At 40.3% G+C, this 18,779-nt stretch overlaps 2 protein-coding genes across 3 annotated transcripts in view; one reads left to right on the top strand and one right to left on the bottom strand.

Annotated features, from left to right (window-relative positions):
• mc5ra (melanocortin 5a receptor) overlaps positions 1-5,414 on the bottom strand; it is a 41,482-nt gene extending 36,068 nt beyond the window's left edge. Inside the window, exon 1 of the mRNA XM_042425142.1 lies at positions 5,266-5,414. The gene's annotated coding sequence lies outside the window, so the exon portion shown is untranslated. The remainder of the gene's footprint in view (positions 1-5,265) is intronic.
• Positions 5,415-5,768: 354 nt separating this feature from the next.
• On the top strand, positions 5,769-10,324 carry fam210ab (family with sequence similarity 210 member Ab). Of its 2 annotated transcripts, none has more exons than XM_042424082.1 (4): positions 5,769-5,914; positions 7,751-8,226; positions 9,043-9,154; positions 9,292-10,324. In XM_042424082.1, exons 2-4 carry the CDS (start codon positions 7,799-7,801, stop codon positions 9,604-9,606), a joined length of 855 nt encoding a protein of 284 aa, XP_042280016.1. In that variant the 5' UTR covers positions 5,769-5,914; positions 7,751-7,798; the 3' UTR covers positions 9,607-10,324. The 2 variants fall into 2 exon arrangements, with proteins under 2 accessions (XP_042280016.1, XP_042280015.1); XM_042424081.1 differs by having other exon boundaries at positions 5,769-5,926.
• The last annotated feature ends 8,455 nt before the right edge of the window (positions 10,325-18,779 follow it).

The following is an 18,779-nucleotide window of genomic DNA, read 5'->3' as shown; positions in this document are numbered from 1 at the left end:
AATAAGGAGATTCTTCATCTCAATGGGACTCTCCTGGATAAATAAAGGTTAATTAAAAATTGTTTTGGTTTTACGGCCCACAGCTTTACTGTTTTGGTTCACTCTTGCTGCTCTCATGAGCCTTGTTTCCATCCGCGGCAGGCAGCTGTTCTCATTGAAAAGACTCTGATAAACACACTGAACACTACCTGCCCAGCACAAAACCAGGATTAAATATTGGATGTTTGTCATGTTGATATGGCTAACATGTTAGTGGTTGCTATCCAGCAGATACAGAGCAATATTCATTTGGAGTTGTTTCTGGCCACCTGATCAATCTAGGTCTAATATTAATTTTTCTTTTAGCTCTCTTTTGGTCTTCACCAACTCCTGGGAAAAATATCTTAAGCTGCTAAATGCTCCACTATGTTCACCAGCAAATCACTAACTATGTCTGTTGTTTGGTGCTGGTCATGTACAGGGATGTTTATCAGAGCTGTAAGGTGAGCTCAGGAAAGTGTTGGGGAAGGGGGTTTCCAAAGCTACGGAGTATGGTGATATGAGTATACCGTAAATAGTCCCTTAAATAGGCAAGTGTTTGCTAACGTGGATGCCATAATGACTTTATATGGTAAAAATATGTCCATTTTAAATGCCTATGTCAAGCTGTTCCTCTTCCTATTGGTCACTAATGAAGCATTTACATCACTCTTTTTATCTGCTATCAGAAAAATCTGTAAAAAGAATGAGTCAGCCACTGAAAGTGTTTGTGATTAGGCCTACCACAGTGGCAGTTTGTGTCTCACTGCAGCACAGAACATCTTGTTGGTATGACATAGTGTTTAGTAAATAACTGTGAACAGCCTGAAGGCAGAACCCTGATGCAGAAGGAAATGATGTAAACTGAACAAAACAAAAAATATTAACATTTTAATCATGAAGCACTGTGTGGTGTAGCAGAAAATGCCATGAAAACACTTGAATTCTAATGGTCTGTATGATAACAATCCATCTCGACTGCTGAATGTAATCTGAATGTAGGCACTTCACCACAGATGGTAGACCTGAGAGGCCGACTCTGAAGCTTGCTTGAGTCTGTTTATGAATATGGGACAGGCCTCTCACCCTCATTTTGATCCTATTGTTCATTGCTGTGTGCGTGCTGCTAACTGAACAACCCCAACAACAATATCACATCTGCACACCAAATGCAGCCTTAAAATCTGTGAAGAGGTCTTTGGACTGTCATTTCACACAGGCCATTTTCAGTTTTTACATTACAAATTGCTCTGTGACTTGCTAGAAATCTGACAGCTTTGTTTTTAACTGGTGCTTGTTAGAAACAGCTTCTGCAACTTGTGAAATGCGGGTTTGAGGTCGTTATCCATAGTCAGTGTATTACCTGCAGTAGATTTGGGTCAGCACACTCCCAGTTTGGAGAAGCAGACAGGCATACTGGCACAGAAGCTAAACAATGTGAGGCTGTGAACAGGGCCAGCAGCAAAACATATTTTAGTCATCTAAAAAAGGACCACCTAAAAGAAAAAAATCAATAGCAGTTTAAGTGTACACTATATTTAGAATATTTTCACCACTTTACCTTGCCATCAGACAGCCCTTTCCTCTGGCACTACATTTTCTCAACAGTAGAACATCCATTTCCTACTCATGCCACACACTGTATTACGCTGCAACAGCACTTTTTGACCCAAACAGCTGACCTGCGGCTTAATGCAGTGCACAGCATGCGTAGGAACATAGACGTTCTACGGTAATGAAAGTCACTAGGAGCAAGACGGAATACATGTGCATGAATGGTAGGGAGGACAGCAGAATGGTTAGGATGCAAGGAATAAAGGTGGCGAAGGTGGATGAGTTTAAATGCTTGGGGTCAACTGTTCAAAGCAATGGGGAGTGTGGAAGAGAGGTGAAGAAGAGAGTGCAGGCAGGGTCGAGTGGATGGAGAAGAGTGTCCAGAGTGATTTGCGACGGAAGGGTACCAGCAAGAGTGAAAAGGAAGGTTTACAAGCTATCTTGTATGGTTTGGAGGCGGTGGAAGAGAGGCGAAAGAGAGATGCTGGTTATATTGGGAGAAGGATGCTGAAGATGGACCTGCCAGGCAGGAGGAAAAGAGGAAGGCCAAAGAGAAGGTTTATGGATAGGGTGAGGGAAGACATGCAGGTGGATGGTGTGACAGAGGAAGATGCAGAGGACAGGAAGAGATGGAAACGGGTGTCACAGTGGTGACACAGGCTAAGTAAGGCAGCTCAGACATCCCTCTCCCCAACCACAAGATGGAATATATATAATGGAAAATATATATGTTCCAGGTTGTTCTGCATCTACTCCTTGTCCTCCTCCCATCCAGGGAGCATCCTAATCAAACCGAGCCAAAACCATCTCAACTGACTCTGTTCAGTGCAATGGAGCAAAGATTCTATTTCAACAAAATTTATTCAAATAATTCACTTTTTCTGTTTCATTTCTAATTTGTATCCTGGTGGTCATTTGAAAGTGTTCATTGTATTATTAAGTGGACCTTAAAGGGGCACTACAGTTATCTAGTATTGATCCTAGTATGGGTCAAGCTCCAAAAGCACTGGATCCTATTATGGATTTCCCATAATGCAACTCAATACTGTCTTTCATTTAGTCTCCTAAATGCCAACTTCTTTCAAACCTCACACATCCTGTTTATAACAAACACAAACTCAGATAACCCTGATGATATCATCAGGGGTTATTTTCTTCACAAGAGCCACAGAACAGATGCTATATGTGTTCACAATCCGAGCAGTACTCCCCATGACTAGTAAACTGAGTTTTATGTATAAAATCAGTGGAATTCCCCTTTCAAAGCTGGTATGTGTTTAGTCGTGTTATCTTAATTGTCAGGCAGCTCAACCGATTTCATCATCTTGGGTGTTTGAGGCTTGCAACAACTGGAGCAAGAGGTGGGAGTCAGTAAACTTAGCTTAGCATAAAGACTGGAAGCAGATGGAAACAGGTAGCCTGGGTCTGTCAAAAGTTCAAAAACAAACCTACCAGCACTGTATTCATATTTCAGTTTGGGTATAGATTAAACAAACAAGATATAACATTTTTATTAGTGAACTTTAGAGGTGGTGGTAGGAGAATTTTGTAAATTTGGACCGAGCCAAGCTAGCTGTTCCCCCTACTCCCAGTCTTTATGCTAATAAAGCTTTACCCAAAATGTCAAAGTATTCCTTTAAACACAACTCCATATGCTTAAAATGCTGCTACTTTGGGCCATAAAATCTTTACAAGAGAGATGAACAGAATTCTTTCATTGGGTCCCTCATTTGGTGTTGGTGATGTTGGTGATGATGGTGATGGAGAGTGCTGTCTAACATGTTGGTCCAAAATCTTCTGTATGTGTTCAGTTGGGTTGTGATCTAGTCACTGCAAAGGCCATAGCATATGATTCACATCAATTTTACACTCATCAAACCATTCAGTGAGTCATGCAGATGGGGGCATTGACCACTTCACAAAGGAAAGAAAATGATATTTTCTGTCAGTACAAAGCTCTATAAGCTTCTACTCACAAGGGCTCTCTGGATTTAGCAACTGTACAAACACTTGTGACACAAAGTCTAAATCGGGACAAGGGTATATGGCATTACACATCAACAAATATCTCTGTAAAGTTTTAGTCACTTAAAAAAAGTTGACTGAACTCTCATTTTCTCCTAATTTCTGCATACTACAACACACTGTGCATTCACATACATTACAGTTGGTAGCTGACCAGCAGTCCAATCACAGATTTCTTCTATTACTGTCAGCTCTGCCCCTCAACCATACCTTATTCCACCCAACTTCCACCCCATTTACCCCAAAGGAATCAGCCTGAAAGCTGTCCAATCACAAGCTGGCTTCTTTAACCTTTAACCCAAATTATTTTGACTGTGTGACTGAGATTCAGCACCACAGCATGACACCAGATTTTTTGTTTGTTTGTTTGTTTGTTTCTGATTATATCAGAAAAAAAATGTGCATTTAAGGATGGTGCATGAAGTTAATACCCGCAATGATGCAATCATCCTTATATCACGAGGTGGTTAGATTGTATAGAAGCTCTGTTCGTGCTGGGTTGTGTATGTCTCATATATAAAATTCCTGCCATAGGAATTTTAATTCATTAGCAAATAATCAGACTTTTTAAGGTTTCTTCCTGATATACACAGCAGTACCAGGACTCAGTTGTTCTAATTGTGTAACTATAACACTATATAATAATGTTTATTATAATTTCATGCTAATGCATAGTAGCATGTCTTCTGCTATTTTGTGTGAGTGCACAGAATGCAGAAACTGCACTGTCCCAGCAGTCACTGAAATTAATGGGATGACTTGTCCCCTTCTCAGCCCACACAGCAGACAGATGGATACACAACAAACATCTTAGATGCAATTCAGATCTGTCACACAGAATTGATCTGACTCTTGACGCAGGGATGATTGGTGTGCTTGGAGCTCAATCATAGAAACGTGATCTTAATTACAACACGTTTGTGCACAAACACGCGGAGAAAATGGCTGCAAAGATTGACTTAGTGGTAAGACACTCTTCAGCTGGAGGATGTGTTTTTAACCCCTCTGTCAATGAACATCAGCTCTGCTTAGTATCTATGAACATGATCCTGAATCCTAATCAACTTCAGGGATGATCCCTGTATCAAGTGGAGATTCAGGGCAGAAAATTTTCTAAAAAAGATCAACACAAGTTTCATGCGTAACTGCAAGACTGCAACAGCTAATATATTTTCAGACCAAACATTAACCTCATTTGAGATGCAATTCCAAACCATGTGTTTTAAATAAAGACTAAACATGCTATTGATAACATGCTTTCATAACATTTGTCTCTTACTGTGCATGGGAAAAACAACACAGCTTAGCCCCGACAGTATGACTGCACCACCCTCTGCTGGTAGACTTCATGTAATGCAGAAAAAGGGTGTATATATGTCACAGATGATATGTGCAAAGTGTCACGTTTGCTTGTACATGGGTGTGTTGAATGGTGTTAAATGCACAGAATGTACTAACACTGTTAGTTGTATTTATATCTGTTGCCCATGTGAACCAGGTTGTCGACATAGTGCATTTTACCTTATTAAGTAAGTGCCGTTATTTGTTACTGACAATTCATAGCAGGTCAAATCAAACATTAAAAGTGTATGGTACACTGACACATTTATATTTCTACACATACGGACATGAGCCTCATTACCTACAGGAACTGATCACACCACTAACCTCCACCTGAACCCTCAGATCTGCCAGCAGCTTGCTCCTCTGGGCCCCCAGTACTAACTCTGCACCATAGGGGATTGAGCCTTCTGCTCTGTTGCACCACGCTTGTGAAACAGCTTTCCTAACCATCTGAGGGCAGCACAGACCCTAGACTCTTTAAAAAAAGAAAAAGGCCTAAAAACCTTTTTTCATCTTAACTTTTAAAACTATTTTCTTTATGTTGTATGTTCTATGTTATAAATACTGTAGCACTTTGAGTTTCACCATGAAAGAAAAGTTCGGTACAAATTAAATGTATTATTAATGATGTATTATCAATGATATAGGGACACGTTTGAAGGTCGTCAGTTGCGAGTGAAAACCTATCTTGCCAATTTCATGTTTGTTTCCAAGAAGTTGACTACCCGCTAGGCGCGCTGGGAAATGAAGTTCTTGCGCAGGTTCGCAAGTTCGCATGGCCCTTTTACAGCTGGACCATGCGAACTACATTTCCCGTGGCTCCCCGCGCGGTTGGGAGTACATGCTGCCCTCCGTGCAGTCCAGTCCCTACTGCTGCTGCACCGAGAAATGCGGTCCTTGAACGGCACATAACCCGGGCAGGTCTGCATGGCCCTCAGGACTCAGGAGCCCGATTTAGTCTGGGCGTGAACAGGTAACTTCCATCGTAAGTGACCACTGCTTTTTATTTACTGCTTCTTTTTTGGCTCAAATGGTGACAACTTATATTGCTGACTGTCTGGGAGTTAGCAGTCAGCTAACCGCTAACAGCTAAGTTGGCAGCAGTCCAGAGTCTGGCCTTATGAAACCTCTCCTAAGACGAAACGCTGTTTGCTTTAAAGAAATGAAAGCCTCTTCCCGCCGTCTGCCAGTGGAAAGCGCTCCAACAGCCTATAAAACCACCTCCTGTCCTCCAGACAAAACTGGCCAATGTCAACTAGCCTAAAATAGAAGTCTGTGTCAAATTAGCATGAATGTAGCTGTAGACTTCCGGTTAGCACTTCTAAAATAAGACAGGACAAAACGCTGCTGCCTGTTTTAGTGAGTGGCGTCACTTTATTCTGAAGACTAATTATGTGACTTCCTGTGTAACTGCGGTGAATTGACGCAGTTCAGTTCGGCTAACTGGTGGCTTCTGCGCCAGAAGTTTCTTCGTATAAACCTGCCTCTGTCCGCTATGTTAGCTTTTAAAACGTAGTTTGAGTAAAGTAGTTTGTCTCGGACATTCTTGAACTTCCTGCATGTGACTCACTCAGTCGTTTTGTTTGTCATTTGTGGTTGTGCAACCATAACACAAGGTATGTCCAAGACCTTCAGTCTGTCATATAGATGAATATGAAGATAAAAGGCAGATATTGTTATAGCTAACACATGAAGGAATGTAGGTCCTGGCTGATTTGTTCAATGAATGTTTAGAATAGAGTTGGTTTGGTGGTTTCAGCACTACTATTTGTCATAGATAATTCTTAAGCACATTTACTGGATAACATTAAGACGTATGTAGTGTTTTTCTTTTAAAAATGCACAATATACTTTTTCAATTTAGGCAACAAGGGAACATCTATAAGATTAATCAGCAGCAATAAATACACATTGGAGGGAAGACTTAAGACTGTAGGTTGTAATTCAGAAATTGTTGTGCTGGTTGAAGATCCAGTTTCCTGGTAGTCTGCAGTCCAGATTTAGGAGTGACCAGAAGATCCAGAGGTCTGAGGTTGAAGGCAGGGTTCAATATGTTCAGCAAATGCAGGACTGGGATAAGATGAAAAATACGGTAAAAAATAATATGTAAAAATTACATGAATATAATGTCAGCACTGTGGGAAGACAACAGTTTATATGAAAGCTGGTCATATTACGTCCATATTAGTCGTCACAGCACAAATGTTAAGCTGTGTTTGAAGCATCTCTATTACGAGGTCATTCATAGTTCAATGTGTCACTCAGTTATCACTATCTATGTATTTAGGCAAACAGAATAGACCGCAGGTATTTTACATTTTTGAAGAGGCTGAAGAAGTGTGTTTCATATACATTTCTAATGAGAGCAGAAATGGATCAACTGCCAAATATTTCAGTTATTTAGGAATGATCAGTTAGGAGTTAAGTATCAGGTTTATGTTTCAGTAGTATATTGGCAGGCTTCAGATATAATCTTCTGTTTAGGTCCATGACATGAAAAGTTCTTCAGAGCTGCAACTAATGGTTAATTTCATTATTGGTTAATCTATTAATATTTTTTGATGAATAGGTTTAGCATATAGTCTATGAAATGTCAAAAAATAATAATACATTTTTGCTGCTATTTCTTAGAGCCTGAGATGATCTTCACATTGCTTATTTGTCCAATCAGCAGTGTAGTGTGATGATACTGTATTTACTTTAAAATATTTCCATTAAAATGCAACAAGTCTTCACATTTGTGAAGCTGCAACTAGAGTATATGTCACTCCTTGGATTTAGACAGATTTTCTTTTTCCTGCACCCACAGTCTGTCCTTAAACGTCACAGCAGCAGAAAGGAGGAGGAGGAGGAGACGATGATGATAATGCAGCGCATCCTATCCTATGGTACACTGCGCCGGGCGGCAGTGGTGCGCCCATTGCTGGTGGGCGTCACCGTCCATGAACCGCCAGTAGCATTTTGCTGCTCTGCCCTCCGCCTGTCCCTGCCGACACCTACAGGCCGACTCTGGCTGTCAACCTCAGCCTCCAGCAATGCAGCACATCAGCCGAAACACCAGCCGCCAGAGGAGGAGCCACAGGCCAGCTCCACACCTCCATCACAGGCGGTCCGGAAAGAGGAAGCTGAGCCTGAATTTGTAGAGGTGGACCCCCTGCAGGATAAATCCATCGGTCTGGTCCAGAGGTTTAAGAGGACTTTCAAACAGTACGGGAAGGTGATGATCCCCGTGCATCTCGTGACGTCCTCCATGTGGTTTGGAACCTTCTATTACGCTGCTATGAAGTGAGTCTTCTGTTCTGAGCTTATGGCTTTACATTGGACCTCACAGTGTTGTATTTTTTATGATGACGAGCAGAAACTTAGGTTTTAGAGGCATTCTAATTAATGTTCACAACCTGAAACTGAGATGCGCAGAATAATATAATGTTAATTAGATGTATCTGACACATTACCAGTTGTACTTCAGAAGCTACTTTCTCCAAATACTGAAGCTCCTGATTCACAACTATGAAGCTGATCAGATTAAAATGCTGATGTCAATCTGTCAGTAACTGGGAAATCAGCTGCTCATTTCCACTCAGTGAAACTACAGAAACACAGTTGACTGGTGGTCGTACAGTGGTGTTACATAATGATGTGTCTGTACTTATGATCTTTGTCTGAATACAGACACCAACTGCAGAGAAACATTAACCAGAGAACAGACTAACTTTTTATTTTAGCCATTACAGAATTAATGTTAATTAGCTACAGATGATCCAATCTGTTGGTGATGTCTGTCATCTTAATTAACATGCTGCTAAAATGAGAAGCTGCTACCTTTTATGTTTTCTCTTGCTCTTTGCTAAAGATAAAGAGTGAGGAGAAATGAGAGGTTCGATAAGAGATTTGTTAGTGTCTGAACTTGACAAACTGTGTGATATTTATTAGTTAAAAAAATAATCACAGCATTGTTATCCAGTCATTCTGATGCAACACAGTGACAATGTTCCTTGGTTACATTATTACAACATAATGCAGTTCAAGAACTGCAGATTATTTTGTGTGTTTTTGGCAGTTACATCAAACCTTCTCAATCTTAATTTATATTTTCTTCAGAGGTGTGAATGTAGTGCCATTTCTGGAGATGATCGGTCTACCAGAGTCACTAGTTGGCCTTTTGAGAGACTCTTCAAGTGGTTATGCTCTGACTGCATACGCCATGTACAAGGTAATTTAATCCAGGATCCATTGTTATTTACCAAAGTAAACATTTTTTTTCTCATTTATCAGCATTTGTCATCAAAAACAGGTGACAAGTGATGTATGAGCCATCAGTCAGTGTCTTTTCTCTTTGTCTTCCTACAGATTGCCACTCCTGCCAGATATACAGTGACTCTGGGTGGCACATCACTATCTGTTCAGTACCTCCGCAAGCACGGCTACTTATCCACACCACCGCCAGTTAAAGAATACATCCAGGACAAAATGGAAGAGACAAAGGAGAAACTGTCAGAAAAAATGGAGGAGACAAAGGAGAGATTTTCCGAGAAAATGGAGGAAACTAAAGAACGCTTTTCTGAGAAAATGGAAGAGACTAAGGACAAGCTTTCTGAGAAACTGCAGGAAACCAAAGACAGAGTGTCTGAGGGAAAAGCGTTTTTTAGGAAGAAAAACGATTAGCAGATCAGGTTTACAGGTGGCGCCTCTCAATAAATGATCCAATTTAGGTCTCGACAAGTAATCAGTGAGTTTGGGGCAAGTAACGGGCAGCACTACTGAGACTGTTGGGAAAGAAGAGAGAGACATTGCACTATCCTTGTCCTGAAGTTTCACCTCACACATCTCAGTTATTACCTGTTGTCTATTTAAGTGTCAAATTAATTCCTTAATTGTCAAAACCCTGCCATGATGCACTGCAAGTGTAGACTAGACAGCAGCTTAGCAGACTCCTGGCAATGCTGCATTTTGGCTCAGTCATCTCAGACTGGATTTACACAGGCTCAAGTGATCTGGGCTTTAACTGTTTGTTAGCTGAAGCTATTCTCATGTCTCTTTACACACATATACGAAGAAGAAAAGAGTTCTGGGAAAAATAAATTGATTTGCCTGTGTATAAAAGAGCATCTATTAAAGACTGTATGGGAGAGAGCAATGCTAATCCTTGTGGCTGTTAGGAAAATAAAACTTGAAGCTCATGGTTAGCTGTGTGTACTAGTCCATCAAAGCCTTTCTGAAGGCTGGGTATCACCTTGTGTCTTTTATAATGTAATGAGAAAGAAATTAAGTTTTTCTAATGTATTTTTATCTGATAGCCAAAGCTAATATATTACATTATTTTGGTGTCTCTACCACTTAATGTATCGACTGAAAAGTGTGAATAAAATGACAGTTCAAAGCCGCTCTCGAGGCAGAAATATTCAGCAGTATGTGTGAGTTTACATGTGTTGATTTGTTGATCATACATGTAAACATACAGTGGGTACAGCATGTTAGAACAGTAGACACAGTTACACATGGAAATCAAGTGTTGGCAGTGTGTCAGATGAAATGTCTGGTACTTTTGATAAATAGACAGATGTTCTTGTCAGAAATTCAAATAGATGTTTGATTATAAGCACAACTGAATAAAGTGAAACGCTAATCATCAAAGTTTGTGCTGTGTCTATAGGCGGTGAGAGAAATTCAATTAAGATTTCTTGTTGATGTACTCGAAGCCATCACTGCATCACCAATGACTCTGACTTCCAGGTTTCACAAGGTCATACTCATCTCTAACATCTTGTAGACACTGTTGGAAGAAGTATGTAGAGCCTCAAGAAAAGTAGCAAAATGTAAAACATACTCTGTACCTACATTCAAAATCTTACTCAAAAGCACTTAAAGCTGCATTAATTAACATTTTTTATATGAACATAAGGTCAGTGGACTACATGTAATGTGAAAGGGATCATCCATAGTGACAAACCCACAGAGAATTATTACCTGACCTCAGTTCTCAGCTCTACCGAGCATGTTAGCACCTTTCAGCTCGTTACTTTGGCAGACAAAACTGATAAACTCAGTGACTGTGCTCTACCTGCCCAGCTCCAAACAGACAGACAAAGTTACAACTAGCTGGTGAACATAGTGGAGCATTTAGCAGCTAAAGAGCCAGATATCTTTCTCAGGAGCTATGTTCATAAAGATTTTGTCTGCAGCTGTTCCTTGCTGGGCAGGCAGCAGGTTTATTAGCTGAGTTGTTCTGCTGAAAAGAGCTGTGAGAGTGGTGAAACTGAACCAAAACTTCAAGTGTGGAACATAAAACCAAAACAACTAACGTTTTGATGTAATTAAAAAAACAACAGATGTGAGGTAGTGAAGTGAAGTCAGATTTTATAATTATGTATGCATCATATACTGTGCAAAAATTTTAGGCACTTTAAGTGTTTATCCATAATACAACACTATCAGGGAGGCCTCTGATCGGTCCCAAATGTATTCTGCAGCTTGACAACGAGCCCAAACATCCAGCCAGAGTCATAAAGAACGATCTTCACCAATAAGAAGAACAAGGAGTCCTGCAACAGATGGTCTGGTCCCCACAGACCCCTGATCTCAACATCATAGAGTCAGTCTGGGATTATCATGAAGAGACAGAAGCAGCTGAGATGCCTGAATCCACAGAACAACTGTGGCAACTTCTCCAAGATGCAGGAACAACCGACCTGCCAAATACCTGAAAAGCTGAGTGCAGGTGTACCAAGGAGAACTGCTGCTGTTTTAAAGGCAAAGCTGCTCTGTTTACTGAACTTTGTATGAAGTTAATTGATAAATAAAAACTATTCATTGTATTATTTTTGAAAGCATCCTAACTTTACTTTTAGTGCCTAAAACGTTTGCACAGAACTGTATGTATTTGTTTCACCTCATACAAGTAGAAAATAGTGGTTGGTATCTTTTCATGCTGTGCATAAGTGGAGGCTGGTCCATAGAGACAGAGGAGGTTGCTCCTCCTCGATTTTTTGAGAGGCAAGAGGGAGATCAAAATATAAAAAAGAATATTTGATTGAAACTAACTATTACCAAATCTCAGTATTATTTATAAAAAAAAATCACCCTTCTTTGAAAAATTGAATTGAAATTGAATTGAAATTCTGTTTAAAAAGCGTCAACAGCGACACCTGCAGGACAGGAGGAGAAAGAGCAGTCTGTGCGAAGTGGTGGTGGGGGGAAGAGTGGGGGGCGGAGGAGGACGGGCTCCTGCTGTCCTCCGCAGGGCGGGCTCTCTTACATCATTTTAATGTACTTCATTTTTTTCATGCTAATCTATTATTGGCCAAGATACGTAAAATGACGCTCCAAGGGAGGACGTCCTTCCTAACCAATCAACAACCAGAATGCAATATTGACATCGCGTTGGTCCAATGATAGATTCCAGAATCCATCTTCAATTCTCCCCACCTTAAGGCAGAGTAGCAGAAGAAGATAACGAGCAGTAGGTAGCTGCTTGCGTTAGCCAACGCAACAGTTAGCTTTTTGTAGCAGCCTGAATGACTCTTTATACATCCATGGAAGGACTATTAAGGACTGTTGTTAAGCTAACGGGAGAATGGATTTGGACAGTGCGGCACAGCAGCGGCAGGACACCGCCGGGAAGGCTGGAGAGAGAAGCAACCGGAGAAACAACCAGGAGAGTTAGGTTGTTTGTCATTGTTGCTAATGATAGCAGACTGGTTAACCAACAGCCACAAAGTTCTGTTAACTAACAAACAAGATGACCAACAGCCACAAATGGACGCAATGACATGAATACTTAATCTCCATGAAAGAAGAAGACGTCAGATAACGTGAGTCAGAAACAGCTTCTCTCTCTGTGTGTCTCTTTGGTCGCTAATTTCATCTCTCATGGTTAAATGTCTCTGTGGCTGTTGTGTGAATTTATCTCCTTAACAAGAATGCAGCAGAGATGATATAATGTGCTGTAGGTAGTTTGCTTGTTGAAGTTACAGTGAGCTGTCTGGACTCACTCATTCATTTGGAATTGATCCAGTTTTTAATTGAGTGGTTGTTCAGTCACCTGTTGATGTTGTGTGATTAGTGAATGACTGTGCAGGAGGTCTGGCTGCTTGTTGTGACAGTTTCTTCAGTTCGTTTTTAAGCTGAGTCGTATATTGAGTAATAAGCTTAAAGTTACTAGAATAACAAATGTTAAAGAGTGGTGTAAGACATCCTAGTTGATCTGTGATCCGTACAGATTACACCCCAGGGTTCCGCAGGCATATGAACTGCGGATTAATTGCAAAATTTAATGTCTCATTTAAGACAAAGTAAACAAACTGCTGTAAGTACAAGTCCTGGACAGACAATGTGTCGCTAACAGGGATTTTGAAGAGCGACGATCAAACCAGCATCTAACGGGTCCTAATTGACATTTGCAGGTACATTTACCTGCCGTTTAATGTGCTGCAGCTGAGCAGCTAATTAGCTACGTAGCTGCTAACTGACGTTAGCGGTGAACGTTAGTTTTGTGGCTCGTTCATCAAGCTGCAGGACAAAACGTGTGCTCGTGTTTCTAAGTTATCATCAAATTTTGATGATGTGGACACAGGCTGTTTCATTTACTACCGTGTACAAAAGAGGAAGCGTCATATTGTCATTTAATTTAACAATAATTGAGCACTGAATATTTTATATAATTTAAGATTTTATTTAAACATTGGACATCTTAAATGTTGTTTTCATTTAAGACCATAGGCAAAAGTTCCTTGCTGTTCCTTGCTGTAAGTGTGTTACGGAATTTTTTTTTTTTAATTTATTTATTTTTTTGCTGATCCTAAAAATGATCTGATCCGTGACTCAAATCCGTGATACCATCCAGTACCATGAGTTTTGTCTTCATGTCAACACCCCTAGCGTTAACATGTCAGCCTTGTAGACTACATTTTCTATGACGTGCACATAGATAAGAGTGTGTAAGTCATGTATTTGATACATGCATTAATACTTTCTGATGTGAACCTACACTTTTAGATCTGTGAATGTTTTTAGTATTCAGCACTGATCTGAACCTGTATCAGATCATAAGCTTTGTGGTACTTTATATATTTCTGTATACTAAGAAAATACATAGGAAACACGTGTAAGTCATGTGATATGTTGTCTGTTTTTGATGAGAACATAAATTTGTCGTTACAAATAGAACAATACTATAAATTTGAATTTCACTTTGTTGGTAAAATGACACATTCAGAACCACTGCACTGCTAAAATGAGCACTTCTTTGTTTAGAAACAATATGTATAAATGTATTTAAATAAGCAACCTTTTCACCACTCAAGGGTTTTTGTTCTTCAAAGCAAATTTTTGTATTGGCATATAAAATTGCCCCCCACCCCTCTGATTTCATCAGGTAGAGACAATGATATAGTTTGATGCAGTTTGTTGTAAGATTACATGTTGGTTTTCCTCCTGTCCTCTCCAATTTTTTGAGTCACCAGCCGCCACTGCTGTGCATATTGCACCAAGTGCAATTTAAATTTGTTTGAAAATTGTTTTTTGTGCCAAATGGCTTCAGTGAGCACATGGTCATGCTGCCAGGAACAAACCAAGCGCAGCGGACACACTGCCACACACTTTCACCAGCCCCTCATACTACAACTCCTCACCTCCTGCACACACACATACTGTATATCAACTGAAAATGACATTTTGTACGCTGCAGTTTGGAGTTAATACACAAACCTTTTTTTGCTTAATGCTGAGTATGTGGTCTCAACAGTCATGTATATGTATACATGTATGTATGAATCTAAATATTTAAAGATGGCCTCCAGACATGTTTTTAAGACATCAATCTGAATAATAAATTGAATCTGAAGAATTCAGAATCTATATACAATCTATGTAGATGCAAATATTTTGTTTAAGTTCAACTGCAGCACACAAGATGTCTCTTACTTCCCTGTAAAGTCCATTCTCAGTGTTTGTGCACTGGAGGCTTCAAGTTTCCACATCACACTTGTGTGAGTTGCACACTGGACCACAATTACTAAGCTAGTTATGTCACAAATCATGCTTGTAGGCTCACACCTTCAACTCAGGTTTAAGATGAGCACAGAGAAGTTTTCCTACTCCAGCAGATAAATGTAAAAACATCCTTCTTGTTTCACATTCACATCTGCGCACAAGAACAAAACATATATTAATATTCTGAAGAGTTCTGCATTGACCATTTATGGTTAATTGCAGTAGTGTGGTGACCATGTGATTTATAAAGGCAAGATTGTGTGCAGACGTGCTTGTGCACAGTTTTATAAAACTTTTGGCATGAAACTTACTCACAGTTTTATGAGGCCCCTGATGACAGTGGGTTAAGGTCAGGGTAGACACCACTTATTGAAAAGTCAGTATGGTTTCTCCTATAGCTGTCAGCATCCAGTAATGTTAAACAGATCTAAACATCATGCTGTCACACACTGAGCGTGCTCCAGCCTGCCTCCTTCATTATGAATCTTATCTATATGTAAATATAACAGCGTTGCTCTGCGCTGATAGGAAGTGTGTGTGTGTGAGCTACAATGACCTCTGCTGTCCAAACTAATGAACAACTGTTTATGCAGTCCACTGCCCCTCGCACAAGCACCTGTCTGTTCTCCCACAGGGAGTATGACACAGAGGACAGAGCGGCGCTGCAATTCCTGAAATGATTTTAGTGTAAAGACAATCTGTGTTCCTCAGGTGTGAGTCAGTGGCTGAACACGACTCAAGTGTCAAGACGCCTCTGGGAAGCTGGAGGTGAAGTGCGGGTCAGGAGGGAAGAAAACTGTCCAAACTGTCCAAGACTAGTGATTTTCTCTACTTTGCATCTTTTTTTTTTTTTTACAAAGGTCAGTGGGATCATCTTTGAGGTAGCTGACAGACTGTGTCTACATTAGAAAGTTGCTGTGCAGGTCACATTTGTTGGTGTAGTTTTACCATAAAGCTTTGTTATAGTCTTTGAGTGGATAATATTTAAAGAAAAGATCAAAGAGAAATAACCAAAAATCCACGTGAAAGCTACACAAAAAGACATATTTTCTCAGTTAGCTTTAGATGTGTGTAGATATGCAGATATGTTTTGTTTTAAGTGAGATATCTGTCTCCGAGATTTCTGCCTCCACCGCAAAACAATAGAGGTGATTTATGGAGCTCAAATTAAATTCCATTAACCTCGATTACATTGAAAAAATAAAATTTAATAAAATGTCTGTCTGCAGTGTTCATTTGGTCTCTTCCAGCGTCCTCACAGATGTTGCGTTCCCCACAGCTGCTGCTTGTGATGTCACACTCCATTCCAGTCCTCCTCTCAGGAGGGAGATCTGGAGGTGCTGCATGCTTTGTGGTCAGTGCTGAGTCCTTGTGACTTGAAGAGTCGGGGTAGATGCTGGAACATCTAGCCCAAGTCTTCAATTCAAAAGGTCGCAAAAGGAATTCCATTAACTTCCACTGTATTGATGTGGAGGCAAAAATCTCAAAAACAGGGGACATGAAACCAAAACTATTTGCAAGGCTAGATACCAAAATGTGCTGTAACTGAGAAAATATGTTTATTTTGAGTTTTTTGTAATTTGGTTGAACTGACCCTTTAATTTTAAAGGGTTACACCAGCAATTTAGTATTGCACCCATAAATATGGGCGACTCACAATTTAAAAAAAGAGTGATCAAAATCAAAGCAGCAGAGGCTGAGATATCTTGACTTTTACTCCCTAGTATCATTATTAACATCCTAAAACACTGGCTCCTACATTTCCCATAATGCAACTCAGCTGTCTCTGGAAAACACTCATGTCTTTCAAACTACATACCCCCAGTCTATAACGCAGGCTTTCTGTGTAGCAAAGGTGTAGCCTAGATAACTCTGATGACATCACTATCAGGATTATTTTCTCTGTCAGGACGAAGCTCCTTCAACAAAGCTGCAACTAATGATTATTTTCATTATTGATTAACCTGTCGATTATTTTCAGGTGATAAAGAAAATGAAAAGACTTTATTTTAAGGACTGTGAAGTAGGTAACTGTCTCCAGAAAGTCTTAGCTGCTGAGGTGCACAGGGTGTTTCCTCTCAACCAGTTTCCAAACAGAAGTGAATGTGTGGGCGCTGCTTCCTGATAAAATATGGAAGTGAAAACTTAGTACTAGAAAGTAGTTTGCTTCTCCCCCTCCTGTGTTTCCTGTCTGATGGTAAAAGCCTGGATGATGTTCAGACTCTGGAGCTGCATCGTGTCTCATCTCTGAAGAAACTCCAGCTGATATGTGCTTAATTATCCCTGCATGGCCATCACCAGTGTGCCCGCTCTGAACGTGTGTGTGTGTGTGTGTGTGTGTGTAGTCAGGAGGAAATGTGAACAGTATCAGGGTGGTTGTGCTCCTTGCAGCGTTTTGGAGGAGGTTATGGAGAGGACATGAGGCGGGGCCCCGGGGCCCACCCTCCCTCTGCACTTGTAAGTGAGGCTAAGTGCTTTGAACATTAGCTTTGTTTCACTCTGTGAATGTTATGACAAGTTGCCAGATGGGGTCCGTCTATAAATAAGCTGGTCTTGGAGCTGAAATATACAGAAACTTATGTTTTATGCATTTCATTACTTTGCAGGGCTGAGTGAGTCATTTGCTCCTGGCTCAAGAGGATCTTTGCCAAACACTCTTTAACAAAAAAACATCGAGTGAGGAAGAGGTAGCTTTTTAATGTAACCTGGATCTGACCTGTACTGTGCTGCTTCAACAGACGGGAAGAATCAGCAAATTTGGTTGATGGAGGTTAAAACCTCATCTGAAGCTCAGCGGAGACTTCTTCCAACACATGAAAGAAGAGAAGTAATGATTGCGGAGCACTGCAGAGCTGTCTTTTTAAAAGTGTTCAACTTCTGCAGCGTGCTGGCTGTAGCAGAGCAGCAGCTGGACTGAAAACACAGCTGCAGAGGTGGTCAGTTCCTATTTTTCTGTCCCTCTGAGAGAGAAGTCAGGACCTGTTTTTCCATCAGCACTGACCTCCTCAAATGGCACAGTTTCATTTTATTGAAGGGATACTGCAACAATTTTACAAGATTATTTTACTCTTCGTGAGGAGTTCACTCAGACTTAACAAAGTTCCTCAAGAGCCACAGATGATATTATACATGTTTTCACAACCCTGATAATGTCTTCAGGGTTATCTCACCTACATTACAAACTGGAGTTTCATTATGGGAAATATAAGATTCAGTGTTTTTGTAACTTGACCCATAACTTGTAATTACTGCTCACGTGAAAAACCAAGTCAGAATTATCTAAAAGCTCCAATATAAATGTCGGATATGAAAGAAATTGTTGAAAAAGCAAACAAACATGAACGCCTAACCTTCATCACTTCCTTATGATGACTGTCACTATCCAGCTTGACATGTCAGGTGTTCCTCAAAGCAGGTTCTGTGAACTGGTCCTGTTGTCACTGCCTGATGAGCTGTAATCCATTATATCCATTATACCCACCTCCATTATATCCATGTTCAAAAGTTAACTGAAACCTCTCAGACTTCTGATTAGTTATTGTGTGTGTGTGTGTGTATGTTTGTTGGACACACTTTCTCATTCAGGACAATGGGACGGTGTGTCCAAATGTTTGACTGCTACTGTACATCATACAGGTGGTGTAGGTGATATTTACAGCATTTAACAAATCAGTCAATAGGAAACAATAATTTAACTTAAGTTTAACTGATTGTTAGTAGACTTGTGTTACAATTATAACTGGAGTGTGTGTTGGACGAGAGTATGAAATGAGTGTCAGTCTTGTATAATTAATACACCTTCAGACACAACTTGTCATGATCAGTGTCAGTGTGGTACAGAAATACAG

The sequence above is a fragment of the Thunnus maccoyii genome, chromosome 10, assembly GCF_910596095.1.
Source record: "Thunnus maccoyii chromosome 10, fThuMac1.1, whole genome shotgun sequence".
NCBI classification, from domain to species: Eukaryota; Metazoa; Chordata; class Actinopteri; order Scombriformes; family Scombridae; genus Thunnus; species Thunnus maccoyii.
This window is presented reverse-complemented; position numbering and strand designations above follow the sequence as displayed.

What these genes read in the sequence shown, in the direction of transcription:
- fam210ab (XM_042424082.1), top strand. Translation starts at nt 7,799, where the DNA reads ATGATGATAATGCAGCGCATCCTATCCTATGGTACACTGCGCCGGGCG. An exon ending in TTCTATTACGCTGCTATGAA is followed by an intron (nt 8,227 to 9,042) that starts GTGAGTCTTCTG and finishes TATTTTCTTCAG; the next exon opens with AGGTGTGAATGTAGTGCCAT. An exon ending in CTGCATACGCCATGTACAAG is followed by an intron (nt 9,155 to 9,291) that starts GTAATTTAATCC and finishes GTCTTCCTACAG; the next exon opens with ATTGCCACTCCTGCCAGATA.